General features: G+C 48.9%; 1 protein-coding gene across 5 annotated transcripts in view; it reads right to left on the bottom strand.

The window, feature by feature from the left end:
* The window catches only part of ECEL1 (endothelin converting enzyme like 1), a 139,266-nt gene that overhangs the window by 20,689 nt on the left and 101,592 nt on the right, over positions 1-16,985 (bottom strand). For all 5 annotated transcript variants that reach the window (XM_053304425.1, XM_053304426.1, XM_053304424.1 and 2 more), the window contains exons 6-13: positions 16,407-16,531; positions 12,819-13,041; positions 8,223-8,321; positions 5,950-6,024; positions 4,666-4,769; positions 1,999-2,057; positions 1,368-1,419; positions 876-943 (exon numbers count right to left, since the gene is read on the bottom strand). In XM_053304425.1, the coding sequence (XP_053160400.1) occupies positions 876-943; positions 1,368-1,419; positions 1,999-2,057; positions 4,666-4,769; positions 5,950-6,024; positions 8,223-8,321; positions 12,819-13,041; positions 16,407-16,531 (805 nt within the window). The remainder of the gene's footprint in view (positions 1-875; positions 944-1,367; positions 1,420-1,998; positions 2,058-4,665; positions 4,770-5,949; positions 6,025-8,222; positions 8,322-12,818; positions 13,042-16,406; positions 16,532-16,985) is intronic.

Below are 16,985 nucleotides of genomic sequence, written 5' to 3'. Positions count from 1 at the left end.
AGGAACATAGGAAGCTGCCATATACTAAGTCAGACCCTTGGTCTATCTAGCTCAGTATTGTCTACACAGGCTGGCAGCAGCTTCTCCAAGGTTGCAGGCAGGAATCTCCCTCAGCCCTATCTTGGAGATGCTGCCAGGGAGGGAACTTGGAACCTTCTGCAATTCTCAGAGCAGCTCCATCCCCTGAGAGGAATATCTTACAGTGCTCACATGTGGTCTCCCATTCAAATGCAACCAGGGTAGACCCTGCTTAGCTAGGGGGACAAGTCATGCTTGCTACCACAAGACCAGCTCTCCTCTCTCCACCCTTTAGAGAAGCGTGCTCCCAATGAGAACATTTATTTAGATTCCTTTGGTTGCTTATACCATACAACTATTCTAGCAGACGTTGTTATCCATACAGCATTGATAATCAATATTTTTAACTGAGCACATCCTTTTGCGAAGGGATTTGCCCCTTTGACAGACATGCCTACTTTGCAGGCCTGTATAATGGCTGATGTAACTCTGGTCATCCAGTGTGCAGAAGAGCCCGTGAGACGGCCACAGCTACAGGCATTCCAGAGGAATGATTCCATGTCGTCTAGACCAGTGATTCTTAACGTTGAGTCTCCAGATGTTGTTGGACTTCAGTTCCCATAATCCCCAGCCCCAGTAGCTTTCAGTTGGGGATTATGGGAGTTGAAGTACAATCCCAAGGTTGATAATCCCTGGTCTAGACACCCCTGCTTGCCCCTTCCCTTAACTGCAGACACCACCACCCACCGCCCCCTTTGCAATCTCCACCAGGGCTGCAAGCTCCCTTACCCCCCAACCCCGACCAGCTCCCACGGCCATGGGGATGAGGGCTGTGGGTCGGGAGGGGGTGGACTCACCCCAGTCATCGTAGCCATGCGTCAGTTCATGCCCAATGATTGTGCCTATCCCGCCATAATTCAGGGACCTGCAGTGGGGAGATAAACACCATGGGGGAAGTGTGGGGTGGGAGTGTGGGGAGGAGAGGACTGAGTGCCACATGACCCTCCCCCAAACAGCAAGTCATGCTGGCAGTGAAAGATAGAGGTACTGGGGTCTGAGTACTACCTATTTGTCAGCAAAATCTTTATTTCCCCCTCGCCTCCAAAAGTCCTTGCTTCTGTGTGGATTATGTGTGACAAGCTCCCACCAGCCCCTGTGAAGGTAGCTATGGGTTCAGGAGTGTCGTGTAAGGAATGGAGCAGCACAGGCTAGAGGGAAACTTTGGCCATCGTGCTTGGGGATGATAGGAGTTGTAGTCCAATGTCAGCTGAGGAACGATGGTTGACAACCCCTGCTTTGGCTTTAAACCCCCCCCCCAGTTTCCCTTCCTGCAGGAGGGCAGAACTTACTGTGGGAACTCTGGGTCATAGAGAGTGGGCTGAAGGATCCCGGCAGGGAATACTGTGGGGAGAGGAGAAAAAGGTTATGTGGGAACCTAGGAAGCTGCCTTCTACTGAGTCAACCATTGGTCTATCGAGCTCAGTATTGTCTACCCAGACTGGCAGCAGCTTCTCCAAGGTTACAGGCAGGAGTCTCATCTCAGCCCTATCCAGAGATGCTGCCAGGGAGGGAACTTGGGACCTTCTGCTTGATGCAAGCATGCAGATGCTCTTCCCAGAGTGGCCCCATCCCCTAAGGGGAATATCCTTTACAGTTGTCACACGTAGTCTCCCATTCAAATGCAAACCAGGGTGGAGCCTGCTTAGCAGATGGAACAATTCATGCCACCACAAGGCCAGCTCTCCTCCCAGAGGAGAGAAACTTGGGCTGACCTGGGCTTTATTTTGAAAATACGGTGGCAATACAAGTTCCTGAAATACCACCACCACCACCTTCCCATGTTTAAATGGAGGGACCATGGGCCACCTTAGTTTAGAGAGAGACAGAACATGAATTCCACCACAGTGCCATAGCTCCCCCCACCAAAGAGTTACCCAGCCAAATCCCACAAAAGCCAGGTTAAGCCATGGTTGTCCATACCCATTTGGTTCTTGTTGGGAAGGTAGTATGCATTCAGCGCTTGTGGAGGCAACAACCACCTGCAAAGAGAGACAACACACTTCGATCAACAGAGATCCCAGAGCAGGACCAAGACCAGGGATTGCCCAACCTGGTTCCTGCTAGTTGCTGAAGAACCCCCAAAGACCACAGAGAACGGCACACATGGCTCCAACGGTCTCCAGAGGCAGGGAGCCCATGAGGCCAGTGGTCCCTCTAATTTTCTTCATCTCTGTGCGGAATGAGTTTTGTTCTAGGTGGCAGTATCAAAGCAGTGTGTGTGCACAAGCATTCAGAACGGGGCCTTCCCAATTCAACCTGGGTGGGATCTAAAATGAACTGAGCGGACATCCAAAAACTTGTGAGCGCGCGTACGTGCGCACGCCTGTAACAGGGAACAGTGCAGGAGACCCACATGGACATATGAAGCTACTAGGGATGTGCACGGAACCACGGAGAGGCGGTCCGGCACTGGGGGGTTTGGAGCTTTAAGGGCGAGGGGTGTAGTACTTACCCCTCCCGCCGCTTTCCCCCCTCCGGCGCTCGACTTTATTGCAAAGTTTTGGGGGCGGCAGCGTTCCTCCCTGCCCCCGTCGTTGCCCGGCAAATCAGGAAGTTGAGTGTACGAATGCACCCCTTGCGGTGCGCGCGTGTGTGTGACGTGTGCGGCGACGGGCGCACAGGCGCCGCAAGGGGCGCATGCATACACTCAACTTCCTGTTTTGCCGGGCAACGGTGGGGGCAGGGGCGGCAGGGAGGAATGCTGCTGCCCCCAAAACTTTGCAATAAAGTCGAGCACCGGAGGGGGAAAAGCAGTGGGAGGGATAAGTACTACACCCCCGCCCTTAAAGCTCCATACCCCACCCCTGCCGGACCACTGGTCCGGCCGCAATCCGGACCGGTTCGGAGGCCTCTACTATGGCCCCGGACCGGTCCAGTGAACATCCCTAGAAGCTACCTTCTACGGGGTCAAACCATGGGTTCCTATAATTCAGTGGTTCCCAATCTGCGGTACTCCAGATGTTGCTGAACTACAACTCCCATCATCCTCAGCTACAATTTATTAGTAATTGATCGCATTCAATGTTGCCTCCCCTGACTAGCAACAGCTTGCCAGGTTTTTAGGCAGGCTAGCATCTTTCCCAGGCTTACATGGAGATGCTAGGGGTTTAACTTGGGGCATTCTGCACGCATGGAAAGCTCTACCACTGAGCTACGGCCCCAAGCCTCCTCGCAGTTCTCCGCCCCTCTGACCAACAAGGCAAGCTGTTATCTATGTCAGCAGTACTAGTGAGCTGGATAAGAGCGTTTGCTCTTCTTGAGCCTGTCTGCATTTTATTTTGGTCACTTTTAAAAGGGTTTCTGTGCAAACCAATCAGAACCGGAGATGGAGGAATTAAAAAGCCTGCCCCTTTCCTTTGCAACATTAGTCCCGGAAGACCCAAAACTGACTCTTCCCTAGCCAAGCCACTGCTATTGAATTCACATGGTTCCCAGACTGATGGTCAGACGTCTCTAGGTGATGGCAGCCGTTCTTTGTTCTTCTGTAACCACCTGCAGAGAACCCCCTTGCAACTATCTGAGCAGCTCCAGCAATTGTCCACCTTGGACAATCCAGCAATTGTCCGCCCACTTGCTTTCCCCATCTCTTCTGCCAGCAGATACGAAGCCCTTCCTTGTCCCTCTCTGCGACCAGATGAAGCCACGTCTCGCCAGTCCTGCTATTACCCTGGGGGGAGGTGGGGGGGAATCCATATGGCCCTGGAGACTTGAGCAACATTCAAGCTGCTTTTAGAGGTTGCACACAGCTCCCCTTTTGGGCAGAGGTGTTCTTGCAGCTTAGAAAGCTGGGAGAGGTGCTCTGCGGATGACTGTGGCAGTTCTTGGAACCGATAGCTGCTTTAGGCTTCTGGTTACCTGGAAGCCCATCGATGGGCTCTAGGGTTAGCCAGCCCTCACAGAATACCCTCCTTTGTTCTCAAAGCATTCAGGGTCAACCCATCAGTACAGGAAGAACTCAGTTCCATCAGATTCCAGCTCTACTCAGAACAGCTATGTCTCGCAAGGACCCTGCGTGGTTCAAAAGCGTGTGCAATATTTTCCAACCATCCGCATCCCTCCCCATCCTGTGTTTGTTGTGCTCCTGCCAGCCACTAGAGGATGCCAGCCTCCTGTGAAATGAGCAGATGGGGAGAGGGAAGACCAAGGGAATGGGCTGGGAAGCGGAGTAGGGCTTAAGGCAAGATTTCTGGAGGAGCACTGCCTCCATCTGCAACCCCTCACCCGCCTAGACAGAGTTGCCATGCCCCCTCTGGAATGTGAGGTTTCACCTGGATTTTAAACATCTCACCCAGATTTCTTAGCCCATCCAGATTCCAGCTTTCTTCTTTTCTTAAAAAGCTACACTCTAGCCCTTGTAGAAGTGGAGTTATGGAGCAAAACTTGCAGTCCCTTTTTGGCTCAAAAATTATTTTCAAGCCAATTTACATAACATGCAAATTAGGCACCCGGATTTGGAAAGCCAGAATGTGGCAATCTTACGCCTAGAGAACCTAGAGATGCAGGCTCATGGAGGACATGCAGCCTCCTCAGCTCCCTCTGCCAACAGGCAGGATCTGTGCACAATCTGGCAAAAGAAGAGAGACCTACGCTGACTTGTCCACCTCTTGCCGGATCTTCTTCACCGACAGCTTAATGCTGAATTTGATGCTGCTGAGGATGTTCTTGAAGTAAGCTCTCTCATGGACTTCAAACTGCAGAAAGAGACAGCTGAGATGAGACTCGGGGACAGAGAAGTTTCCCAGGACTTTGAGCTGAAAATTTGGGCCGATCATCTATCCACTTTAGTTATGAGAACAGAAGAGGCAGGACAGAAACTGTGAATTAGTGGCTGGCTGGGGAGGTACCAAAACAGGACTCATGAAGGGTGCTGCATTCTAGTGACTGCAGAGAGAATTGATTGTGGCAGGATGCTGCTCACAGACCTCCCTCCTTTCTTAGGTGGGAAGAACCATAAAGTCTGTTCGAGGTATGACCACTTTCCCCGCATCAAGTTCCCAGCAACCAACAATCAAAATCCCACTCACAGATTCAAACAAACTGAGAGCAGCAGCCGCCAAGGAGCACTGCTTCTAGGAGCTTTTTCAGACGGTGACTTTACCGTAACTTTACTTTGAGAGAGAGAGAGAGTGTCTGTGTTCACATATTGGCCAGATTTACCCTGAAGTCTGTGAGATATTTCAGAAAGCACTTCACACACGATTCAGGTTTTCCCCTCCTAGCCCGATTTATGTCCGGGGTTAAAAAAATACTCATTTTGCATTGAAGTATCCATTATAGCCCAAACTTGCAGTAAAGCCTACTGTCTGAAAAGCCTCCAGGTGCCTAAGGAGCAGGACAGATGACTCAAGGAAATAAGGCAAGCTGTATGTCACAGCAGCAGAATAATGACTAAAGCTGCAAATTGTAATCTGTTTAGCCAGCAGATTAATCAACAAAAGCTTTAGTAGACTGATTGATTGGCTGAGGGCCAATATCAATGTGCATGTCCAGATTTTAATCAGCTTAAGGGTACCCTTGTTTATTTTAAAATCAATGTTTTGGTTCTGATGTGTTAATATATTATGGAATGAAACGAACAATATCACAGATGTCTCCTCCTAATAATGAGCAGTAGTGTTTGCTCATTAAACAATACATTCTCTCAGCCTTCCTTCTATATCTCAAGCAAGCACTGGTAGTGAAGTTAGGGTAATAGACCCATTTATTTAAATGCATTGGTTACTCAGCAGATTCATCAATCAAAAAGCAGGTGATCCATTATTGACAAATTATTTAGTTGATTAATTCACCAGGCTGTCACTCTTTGCCCTTGCTTATTCCTGGGGAGGTTTGCCCAAGGAAACCAAGCTAGCGGTCTTCTTATGCACTTGCCTCATATTCCTTGTCAATGGCTTCTGGGTTCAGCAGAAAGTCTGGGTAGCCGATCATCACCATCATGTGCTGCAGCTGCAAGAGGAATGAGACTCAGATGCCAGGAGAGACATGTTGAGCAACCTACACAAGACACACTCAGGACTGGTGTACTTGATCCAAGTATCCTGGGTAACCCCCTCCAGATTCACTCTAGCCTTTGATGCCTTTGAAATTCAGGAATGACAAAAGGAAGCACTTTTTCACACAGCGCATAATAGAGCTATGGAATTCTCTGCCACAGGATGTGACAATGGCCACTAGCTTGGATGGCTTTTAAAAGGGGCTTAGACAAATTTATGGAGGACAGGTCTATCAGAACGTAAGAACAGCCCTGCTGGATCAGGCCCAAGAATGCCCATCTAGTCCAGCATCCTGTTTTGCACATTGGCCCACCAGATGCCGCTGGAAGCCACAGGCAGGAGTTGAAAGGGGCATGCCCTCCCTCCTGCTGTTACTCCCCTGCAATTGGTACTCAGAGGCATCCTGACTTTGAGGCTGCAGGTGGCCTCTCTGATGGGTAGCCACTGATAGACCTCTCCTCCATGAAGTTATCCAAACCCTTCTTAAAGCCATCCAGGTTGTTGGCTGTCACCACATCTTGTGGCAGAGAATTCCACAAGTGGATTATGCGTTGTGTGAAAAAGTACTTCCGTTTGTTGGTCCTAGATTCATGTGCACTTGTTTAGGATGGAGACAGGTGATAGGAGTTGTAGCCCAGCAACAACGGAGGACTCAAGATTGAGAACCCCTGACTCTGTTGAAGGGCTGGAGAGAATCCCCATCAGATTTTCAATGGCACAATACTGGGAGGGACAGCCAACCCCGGAGTATAAAATTCAAATATAAAGTCAGGACGATCTTGAAAGAATGGAAAACTGGCTAAACTAACAAACAACTAATGGCTAAAACTAACAAACAACATTTAGCACAAACAAATGCTTAAGTTCTGCACTGAGGCTTAAAAAAAACATATGCGCAAGTTTAGGATGGGAGATTAACTTGGTTTGACAGTGGCACATGGGGAAAAGACCTCGAGATTGCAGTAGATCACATGCTGAATATGAGACAGCGGTGTGATGCAGCTGCAAAAAAAGACAAACACCATTTCAGGCTGCATTACTACAACATAGCTTCCAAGTCACGGAAAGTCATAGTTCCAGTTTATTCCACACTGAATTCCCTCTGAAGCACTATGTCCAGTTATCAGCACTACACTCTAGGAAGGATATGGACAAATTGGAGTGGGTTCAGAAGAAGGCTGTGAAGATGGTCAGCAGTCTTGAAAACAAGCCCAAGGTTGAGGGAACTGGGAATGTTTAGCCAGCTAGGTAGGTAGGTAAGTAAGGAAGGAAGCAAGTAAGCAATAAACATTTTGTTAGCCGCCCCATAACAAATTGTTCTCTGGGCAGCTCACAACAACCTGACATTAAAAATATCCCATAAAAACACATAAAACATAACAAATTAAAAACCAATTTTTTAAAAAAAAAAATTAGAAACTTTTTTAAAAATTCAATTTAAAAAGCCTGAGTGAACAGAAAGGTCTTCACCTGGCATCTAAAAGAACAAAGTGACAACGCCAGGTGAGCCTCACTCGGAGAGGCTATTCCACTGACGGGGTGCCACCACCGAAAAGGCCCTCTCCTTTCGGAGAAGAAAAGGCCTTGTGGAAACAGGATGGAATAGCAACACATTTCAAGCACCTGGAGGGCTGTCACACAGAAGCGGGGAAAGACCCGTTCTCCATCGACCCAGAAGACAGGAGTAGCTACTAATGGGTCCAAGTGTAGATTTTGGTTGAATCCTAGCAGAAACATCTTAATGGCAAGAGCTGTTTGACAATGGAACCAGCTGAGGGTGAGGGGAGACCTTGCTGGAGATCCTCAAGCAGAGGCAGTTCCGCCATCTCTCAGAAATGCTCCAGCCCTGGATGCCCCATCAAGCAGGGACTTGAACTAAGTCACTTAATGCCCCCTCCAATCATGGGCATCTGGAGAGGGAGCAAGAGGGGGCATTGCCCCACCACTCGGATTGAGCCAATTCCCACTGAATTCAATGGGGCATGCTCCCAGGGAGGGAGGGCTACTGGATTGCTGGCTTTGCACACCCCTGGAAAAAGTCCTGTGGATGCCCATGTCTTCAACTCTGAGATTCTAGTATTCTTGATCCATAGTTCCTAAGAATGCAGCATGAGGCCCAGGTGAGATTCTTCCTCCATCTCTTCTCCTCACCTTGGCTCTAGCTGCCTGCTGAGTTTCCTCGTCCATCCAGTCAAGCTCTTCCAGTCTTCGGTCAAGGATGTGTTTGATGTCTTCCACGAGTTGCTGCACCTAATAAGAAAAGGTTCACCCAGGGATCAAATGTTGCCCGCATGAGAACCTAAAAACTGCCCCCCTCCAAGTAACCCAGAGCAAGCAGGGCGGCGGAGGGCGGGAGAAATCTGCTTCTTGCTGACTAAGTATCAGTGCTCACGTATCTGGAGCCAGAAAGCATGGCTCACACTGGTCATTACTAGGATGGGGATGGGAGTAAAGCATTGTGCAAATCAAGGATGCCGCTGTCCGCACTTCTACTGATGAGCACATTGGGCACAACTGCCAGCAAGTCAGTAAACAAGGACAAGTTGGGAAAATGTCAGGAACCAGTAAAGCACATAAAGCACATAACTTACATTTGAAGCTGGGCAGAGAATGTCAAGAGAATGTCAGGTAAAGCTCTGGAATCTAGCATGGGAACCTGGGTGGGTTCAAATGTGATACCTGCCAGGGGTGCACAGTATGGAGAGGAAAGCTGGTCTTGTGGTAGCAAGCATGACTGGTCCCCTTAGCTAAGCAGGGTCTGCCCTGGTTGCATTTGAAAGGGAGACCACATGTGAGCACTGTAAGATATTCCCCCCAGGGGATGGAGCCTCTGGGAAGAGTATCAGAATGCTCCAAGTTCCCTCCCTGGCAGCATCTCCAAGATAGGGCTGAGAGAGATTCTTGCCTGCAGCCTTGGAGAAGCCACTGCCAGTCTGTGTAGACAATATTGAGCTAGATGGACCAAGGGTCTGACTCAGTATAAGGCAGCTTCCAAATGACCACGCTGAACTGGGTGAGAGATCATGTGGTCATCTGGATGAGATCAGAGTCACTACACAGTCCAGGTCTTGTATTACATGAAAGCTGCAAAGCGTCACAATGACTGTGTTGCAAGGGTGTAATTCATCCCTGTTGATTTCTGTTCTTAATCCCTGCAGAGGAGATCCTAAAGCTGCAAGCTTCTCTTGCAGACTATAAAGCTCCAGGCAAATATGGCACACTTGCTGAACTCTGCCTTGACACTGGGGGGCTTCCCATGTTCAACAAATTCTTTGATGCAGAATTGTTTTGTGTGCAGAAGGCCTCAGGCTTGATCCCTGGCAGCATCTCCTGGTAGGGCTGGGAGAGCCTCCTGCCTGAAACTTTGGAGAGTTGCTGTTAGACAGTGTAGACAATACCGAGAAAGATGGACCAATTAGTCTGAATTTGGAACAGGGCAGCTCCCTGTGTCCCTAATCTCAGGCACCTCACTGGTTGCAACCTGCAGGGCTGACATTCTAGCTTGCTCACCCCCGTTTACAAGGAAGGCAATAAGACCCAGGACAGTAACTACCGACTGATCAGTTTAATAGATATTGCAGCTAAAGTGCATGCTGAATTCCTTCTTTATTGATTAGGGGATTGGGCTGAAGCCAGCAAAATTTCTCCAGGCAGAATTTCAAGCAAATTTCCAAACACCGGATAATTGTGTTATTTTCAATCATGTCGTCGTTAAACATTCTCGCTTAAGAAGAAGCGTTAGTTGATCTGGGAGTTGCCTATGAGTCTGTGAGCAAAAATAAAACTGTGGGCCAAGACTAAAGTACTAATTGTGATTGCAAACATTTATATCTAGCTAAAACTGTGTATACCATGATCAATGTCAGAATAGCCTTGGGGTTCTAAAACCCCTTAGCTAAGCAAGGTCCACCCTGGTTTGCATTTGAATGGGAGACGGCATGTGAGATCTTTAAAGGTAAAGGTAAAGTGTGCCTTCAAGTGGATTTCGACTCCTGGCGCCCACAGAGCCCTGTGGTTTTCTTTGGTAGAATACAGGAGGGGTTCACCATTGCCTCCTCCCACATAGTATGAGATGCTCCCTTTCAGCATCTTCTTATATCGCTGCTGCCCGATATAGATTCAAACCGGCAACCTTCTGCTTGTTAGTCAAACATTTCTCCACTGCGCCACTTAAGGATCTTTACACAAGTACAATTATTCATATGTTATGCTGTATGCATGTACATCAGTACAAATACCCAGGTTCACTTTCAAAAGGAACACAGGTACAGTCATTCACACAAAAGCATGTACCAGTGTACAGACATCTCAACATAGATACAACATAATGTTTGAATAGGACTAATATGCAAGGCCAGGTGAACCCAGTAACATTGTGTGCATGCAAGTTGTGCAAATGTTACACAAGAGTAAGACCATTGGAAAAATTGGCTTACTCTTGTATAACATCATTTACACAATCTTCCTTTGTGCCATTTGTACAACGTGCAAGCTTGCAATGTTACAGGGCTGATGTTCCCTTGTGCGGTATGTCAGTCAGTGTTTAGATCTATTTTGGGTGGCCTTTAATTTACTTTTCCTGCACTTCTTGGAACTGAAACAAGGCTCCTTTCAGTCAAGATCAGTGCTTACTGGTGTATTTTTCAATATTGGATTAAATCACAATCTATGCAGGCAGGCAGTCTCCCGAAACGCAGTCTGTAAGATGAAGCTTCCAAAATCATTACAAAAAGGGACTCTGAACGTCTGAGGATTGCTTACTTAAGTTGATCACATGGCGTTTCTCAGGCACATTTTTCAGGGGCATAAAGCCAGATACCACTAAAGTCCAGTGTAGGAATAAACTGGACAATGTTTTTATGCAATTTGATATAGCAAAATTGAAAGAAGTAAGGGTAGCCCCTTGGCATTAACAAATCCAATTCACTAATGGTTTGAAAGATATTCGGCAGCTCTTTTGAAGCCTCTGATCAGGCACATGTTTATACTACTTGATTTTCAGTGTGATTTCAGTGGATGCGCACCACTGTCCTGGATGGACACTACAGGAGAATCCCAGACCATTTTCGATTCTGTGTATGTGGCGTAGGAATCCTGGGTGACTTACCCCAGTGGTTCCCAACCTCTTCCTTTATGTGGACCACTACATCGTCATTGGAAGCTTTTGCAGACCACCATGTAAGCAAGCCCTTTTAAACATTTTTAATGTAGCCTATGGCTGATAGGAATCAAACTTCTATTTCAAGGGGTATTAAAAATGCAGCTATTTCTAATAATTTATTATCCTCACTCATGAACATATTGCACTCATCACAATACATTTACCTGCAGCAGACATATGATTACATACGTAAGAGGTACACAGGATTATATTATTATATTATCTTTCCCCCCCTCCACGGACCACCTGCAGTACCTTCATGGACCACCAGGAGAGAGATCTTGGACCACCAGAAGAGAGATCTGTGGTCCACAGACCACAGGTTGGGAATCACTGATCTACCGTACTCTATGGTTAGATCAAGGGCTCCCAAGCTTGCGTCCTCAGATGGTGTTGGACCACAACTCCCATCATCCTTCAGCCACTGTGCCTGGAGATGATGGAGTTTTAGTTAGTCCAACACATCTGAGGACCTAATATTGGGAACTCCTGGCTTAGGCCATCTGTTGCATGGAAACAACTATTAGTGAAACCAACCCCTCCCCGCATTAAAGCTCATCTGAATTTCTGTTAGCAAATAGTGACAGAAATGTGGTTGAAAAGATTGCTTTCTTTGCTTTTGCAGCAAGCATGCACCAACTTTTTTTTAGCTGTCTGCATGATAGCCTGTTGTTAGAAGTGATTGTCTGTGGTTTTTATTTGCTTGTATAATTTTATTTTGTGTGTTTTTCGGTGCGGTCAATGAATGATACTAACTAAAAATGATGATAATGATGAACTCCAGTATTGCCATAACCCCAGAAGCAGGCATAGCAGGGCCGGCCTGTTCACTAAGCAGACCTCGGAAGTTGCCCAGGGCACCAATCCTCATAGGGACTGTACTGTGGAAGGGAGGGAGGCAACTGCAATAGAGGAGGGGCAGGTGCTGGGCAGCCTCCAGTGCCTCAGCTCTTCCCCCTCTCCCGCTGTATCCCCAGCCAGCATGGGCTAGTCATTTGATGCAGCAAATGGGCAGCCTACATAGCTCTAGTTAAAGGCAGGGCTAGGAGATTCTCAGCTGGGTGTAGCGACCAAAGTCAAACTTGGCCCAGGGCAGCAAAAATCTTAAGGCTGGCCCTGAGGAGACCTGGTCTATGGGAGGAGAGCTGGTCTTGTGGTAGCATGCATGGATTGCCCACTTTGCTAAGCAGGGTCCACCCTGGTTTGTATTCAAATGGGAGGCTACATGTGTGAGCACTGTAAGATATTCCGCTTAGGTGATGGGGCCGTTCTGGGACGAGCATCTGCATGCATGTATCATGCAGAAAGTCCCAAGTTCCCTCTCCCTGGCATCGCTAAGACAGAGCTGAGACAGAGAGTCCTGCTTGTGACCTTGGAGAAGCCGCTGCCAGTCTGTGTAGACAATACTGAGCTAGGTGGACCAAGGGTCTGACTTGGTATAAGGCAGCTTCCTATGTCCCTGAGGCATAGACTTTTCACTTTGGGCCAGGACAGGCGTGTCTGCACCCTCCCACCCTGTGCAAAGGATGTTCTTGCCTCTCAGAGCCCGGCTTCCTCACCACCCTCTGCCCTGTGCCGGCTCCTACCTTGGCCTTGCTGCTGGAAGAGAAGTATTCTTCCACGAAGAGGGCCCCCAGAGCCATCCCAAAGTGCTTGTTGGCCTGGCTGAGGCAGACTTTGCCCAGCTCCAGCTGCTTCTCGGCGCCTTCCATCTCCCTGGCCAGCTCATGGATGGCATCCCGGAAAGGGGTGGAGAGGTGCTCGCTCAGCACCACTGCGATGCGCCACAGCATGTAGTTATGGAGGACCCTGGAGCAGAATGAGTGCAAGGTGGGTGGCTTGGAAGGGAATTCAGACACCACGTTATTCCTTCCAGCTGGGCAAAGAGGCACCATTTAAAGTGGCTATCACTTTAAATATTTATTTATCTATCACATCCATCCATCCATCCATCCATCCATTCATCATATTTCTATACTGCCTGATATGTAAATCACATGCATATACCGCCTGATATATGTATCTCTAGGTGGTATACATAATACAAAATAAAACAGAACAGAAAACAATTTAAAACACTTCCCCAGAATAAAACAATTCAAGGGTTTGAAATTAGTTTTAATTAAAAGCCTGAGAAAACAGGTGTGTCTTAAGGGTCTTTTTAAAAGCAATCAGAGATGGAGGTGCTCTTATTTAGACAGGGAGTTGCCTTCCAAAGTCCTGGGCAGCCACTGAGAGGACCCAGCCCCAAGTCGCCACCAGACGAATCAGTGGCACCTGGAACTGGACCTTCCCAGGTGATCTTCAGCAGGGGGAGAGGAACTGTCCCTACCCAGTTCCAGCACAGCATGGTTTTCACCTTGCATTTCTTTTTAGACTGTGAGCCCTTTTGGGAACAGGGAACCATTTCCTTATATGTCAAATACTTGGAGAACTTTGTTGCTGAAAAGTGGTATATAAATATTATTAACATTAATAACCATGCTGTCTGACATCCTGCACAGTGGAATGCAGGAGGCAGAGACGGATCAGGCCCAAGGAGGCCCATCTAGTCCAGCATCCTGTCTCCCACAGCGGCCCACCAGGTGCCCCCTGGGAAGCCCACAGGCAAGAGGTGAGGGCATGCCCCCTCTCCTGCTGCTGCTGCCCCACAGATAGCATTCAGAGGCATCCTGCAGAGCAGAGCTGGTGTGCTGCTACTTAAAATTGTGTAACGGCAGTTGTGAGACGCTACCTTCGTTGGAAAGAATGGACACAGAATCACAGAACTGTGATGGCGCAGTTTGAAGTGGCAGCACACCAGGTCTGTCCCAGAACCCTGTGGCTGTTGTTTTAGACGGATGCAGCCTCGTGGGAGAGTCTGCACTTCCCTCGTTTCGTTGCGCAGAATGTGCCAGCCATTCATAACGGTAATACTAACCATATACTTGTGGGGTGGAGTGCAGGGAAGGAGGGACCCATATCTGTCCCATTTCCCTGGCCTGAGGTTTAGTTTGCACATCCAGGAAGTGGTAAAGCTCTTCTTGGTCTGTAGCATTTTAGGCAACGGAGGGGTTACCTCCTGAAGTGCTTCCCATGAACAAGATGTCTTGCGTACAGAAAACGAGAGAGGGGGGTTCACCTTCGCTTTCTCTCCAACATGCTCTTTTCTTCCCATGTACTCAGTAGGGGTGCGCACAGAACAGTTTCTGGCAGTTCCGTTTGGATCCGAGCCGGATTCGAACTGAACCTCTGGTTCGTTAGAACTGGCCGGCGGTTCAGTCCATGCAGTCGAACTGGCCTGAACCAGTTCGACCTGGTTCAGGGGGCTATGCTTGTAAAGGGGAATCCGGTGAGGCTTCCCCTTTACAAGCAATGGGGATTCCCAACCCTAACGGGGTTGACAAGTTGGGTGGGGGGTGAGAGGGCACTTTACCAGGGCTTCTGTCGCAGCAGCCCCCCTAGGCCCCACCAGTGCTCCCCCGCCCGCCCAGCATCATGGGCTGGTGGCAGCTCGGTTCCGAGGCCCTGCCGCTGCCACACTGGTAAGGTGCCCCTCGCCCCCTCCTTTTCAACCCCCTTAGAGTTGTAAAGGGGGAATCCTCACCATATTCCCCTTTACAAGTTGAGCCACCCAAATCAGTTCAATCCAAACCAGACCTGGTACATTTGAACTGGTACTGACTCCCTTTGTGGGCGTGGGGGGTGTTTCAGTTCGCGCTGAAGCCAGTCGAACCGGACCGGTTCGAGTTGAACCAGTTCCGCACACCAGTTGTACTCAGGGAGTCTGCTCAGAGGGAAGATTTTTCTGTATCTGGCAGCCTTGTAAGGAGCATTGAAACAACTCCCCCACCCCTCACAGCCTGACATGGTACAGTCCAAGAAGAGCTATACCACTTGATGCTGCAGCATATAAACTCTGAAGAGTAGAGCAGAAGAACAGAAAAAGTGCTGACGCTACAGAATCAGGATAGCACAGTAATAGTTGCAGTAAATGGCTAAACATCTAATTAAAACCAGCTAATTAAGTGGGCTGCAGGACTATTCTGTTTTTGCATGAACGGCCTGGGGTACAGATAGTTCTGCAGATTAACTCCCAACTGTTGCAATCTGTTGCACAGAGTTGGAGCTATGGCTTCTCCTCCAGTGCTCTAGCGATCCAAGATGTGGGGTGGAGGAAGAGAGGAGAGGAGAGCTGGTCTTGTGGTGGCAAGCATGACTTGTCCCCTTAGCTAAGCAGGGTCTGCCCTGCTTGCATATGAATGGGAGACTACATGGGTGAGCACTGTAAGAGATCCCCCTCAGGGGATGGAGCCACTCTGGGAAGAGCATTTAAGTTCCAAGTTCCCTCCCCGGCAGCATCTCCAAGATAGGGCTGAGAGAGATTCCTGCCTGCCACCTTGGAGAAGCCGCTGCCAGTCTGTGTAGACAATACTGGGCTAGATGGACCAAGGGTCTGACTCAGTATATGGCAGCATCCTATGTTCCTATGAAGCACCTACACATGAACAGGAGCAATTCAGTTTAAGAGGGCATCGGAATATGGTAGGGAGACTTCCCAGCTTGTTGGGCCCATAAGTTAGCCTCCCAACAGCCCTGTGAAGTAGGTCAGACTATCCAACAGGGAATTAGCTAAGGCCACCCTTTCAGCATCATAGCTCAGAGCGCTGCATGGGGATTTGAACTCAGATCCTCCACATCTGAATCCGGCACCTGAGCACTGAAGTCCCCCAGACTGCCCTGTTGCCGGATCAGCAATGCAAATGCCAGCTGCTGGTTCCCCGTCGTTCCTTCCTAACCTGCAAATTTATGCAACATATTTTTGCAAAGACACAGTAGGTCCAGTGCCTGCTTCACCAGTGGAAGCTGAACTTCCTAACCTTTGAGGAAGGGAGAATAAAGCAGATAGCTCAGGGGGTGCCTTTGCCACAATCACACCATACCAATCTATGCCTAAAGGTGTAGGTGCTAAAGGTTCATGTGTGCCATGCCCAATTGGGGCAAGCAGATACTCACTTCTGCTGCCCTTGCTGTCTTCGGGCACCATGCAGCCTCTCCTGCGCCATCAAGCCCCACCCACTCGTGTCCTTAGCTTAGGGGTTTCAACCTTGGGCCCCCAGTTATGGCCAGTGGCAGGGATGATGGGAGTTGTGGTCCTGCTTCTGGGGACCTAGGATGGAGAACCCCTGCCTTACCTGATAGGGGTGGTGTGGATGAGCTCCGATACCCGCTGCATATAGTCTGTGGCCAATAGCACCACTTCCTCGTCCTCCGAAAAATTGTCATGGAATATCCTGTTGAGCAGTCGCTTCCATTTCAGCTGGCAGACAAGGAAAGATGTTATTCTGACACAGCCGCTCACCATCTCTCCAGTTCCTGCCCACCGTGATTCTCCAGTAGCTTTATCTCCGACTACAAATGTCTGACTCAAGGATTCTCAAACCTGGAGCCCCAGATGTGGTTGGACTTTGGATGGTCTACAGATGTGGTTGGTCTACTCTATCCTTTTGCCCAATTGGTCTTGCCCCCCTAACCCTACACGATGATTACCAATCTAGCTGGATTCAGACAACTGAGACAAAAACAGATACTCTGGGCCCTTCCTCCTTGACCGTGCTCAGCTTGGGCTACGATCAGGCAAAGGCAACCATCAAGCAGCGCATTATAGACATTGAGCGCCAAACCAATCTCAGCAGTGTCCCAAAATTACATATCAGTGACGGGTTTAGATATTCTGCTTCTCGAGCAGCATACCTCACCCACCTGGCGGTACC

This window comes from Hemicordylus capensis, chromosome 3, assembly GCF_027244095.1.
Source record: "Hemicordylus capensis ecotype Gifberg chromosome 3, rHemCap1.1.pri, whole genome shotgun sequence".
Lineage (NCBI taxonomy): Eukaryota > Metazoa > Chordata > Lepidosauria > Squamata > Cordylidae > Hemicordylus > Hemicordylus capensis.
Note: the sequence above shows the minus strand (reverse complement) of the source record. Positions and strands in the feature narration are given on the sequence as shown.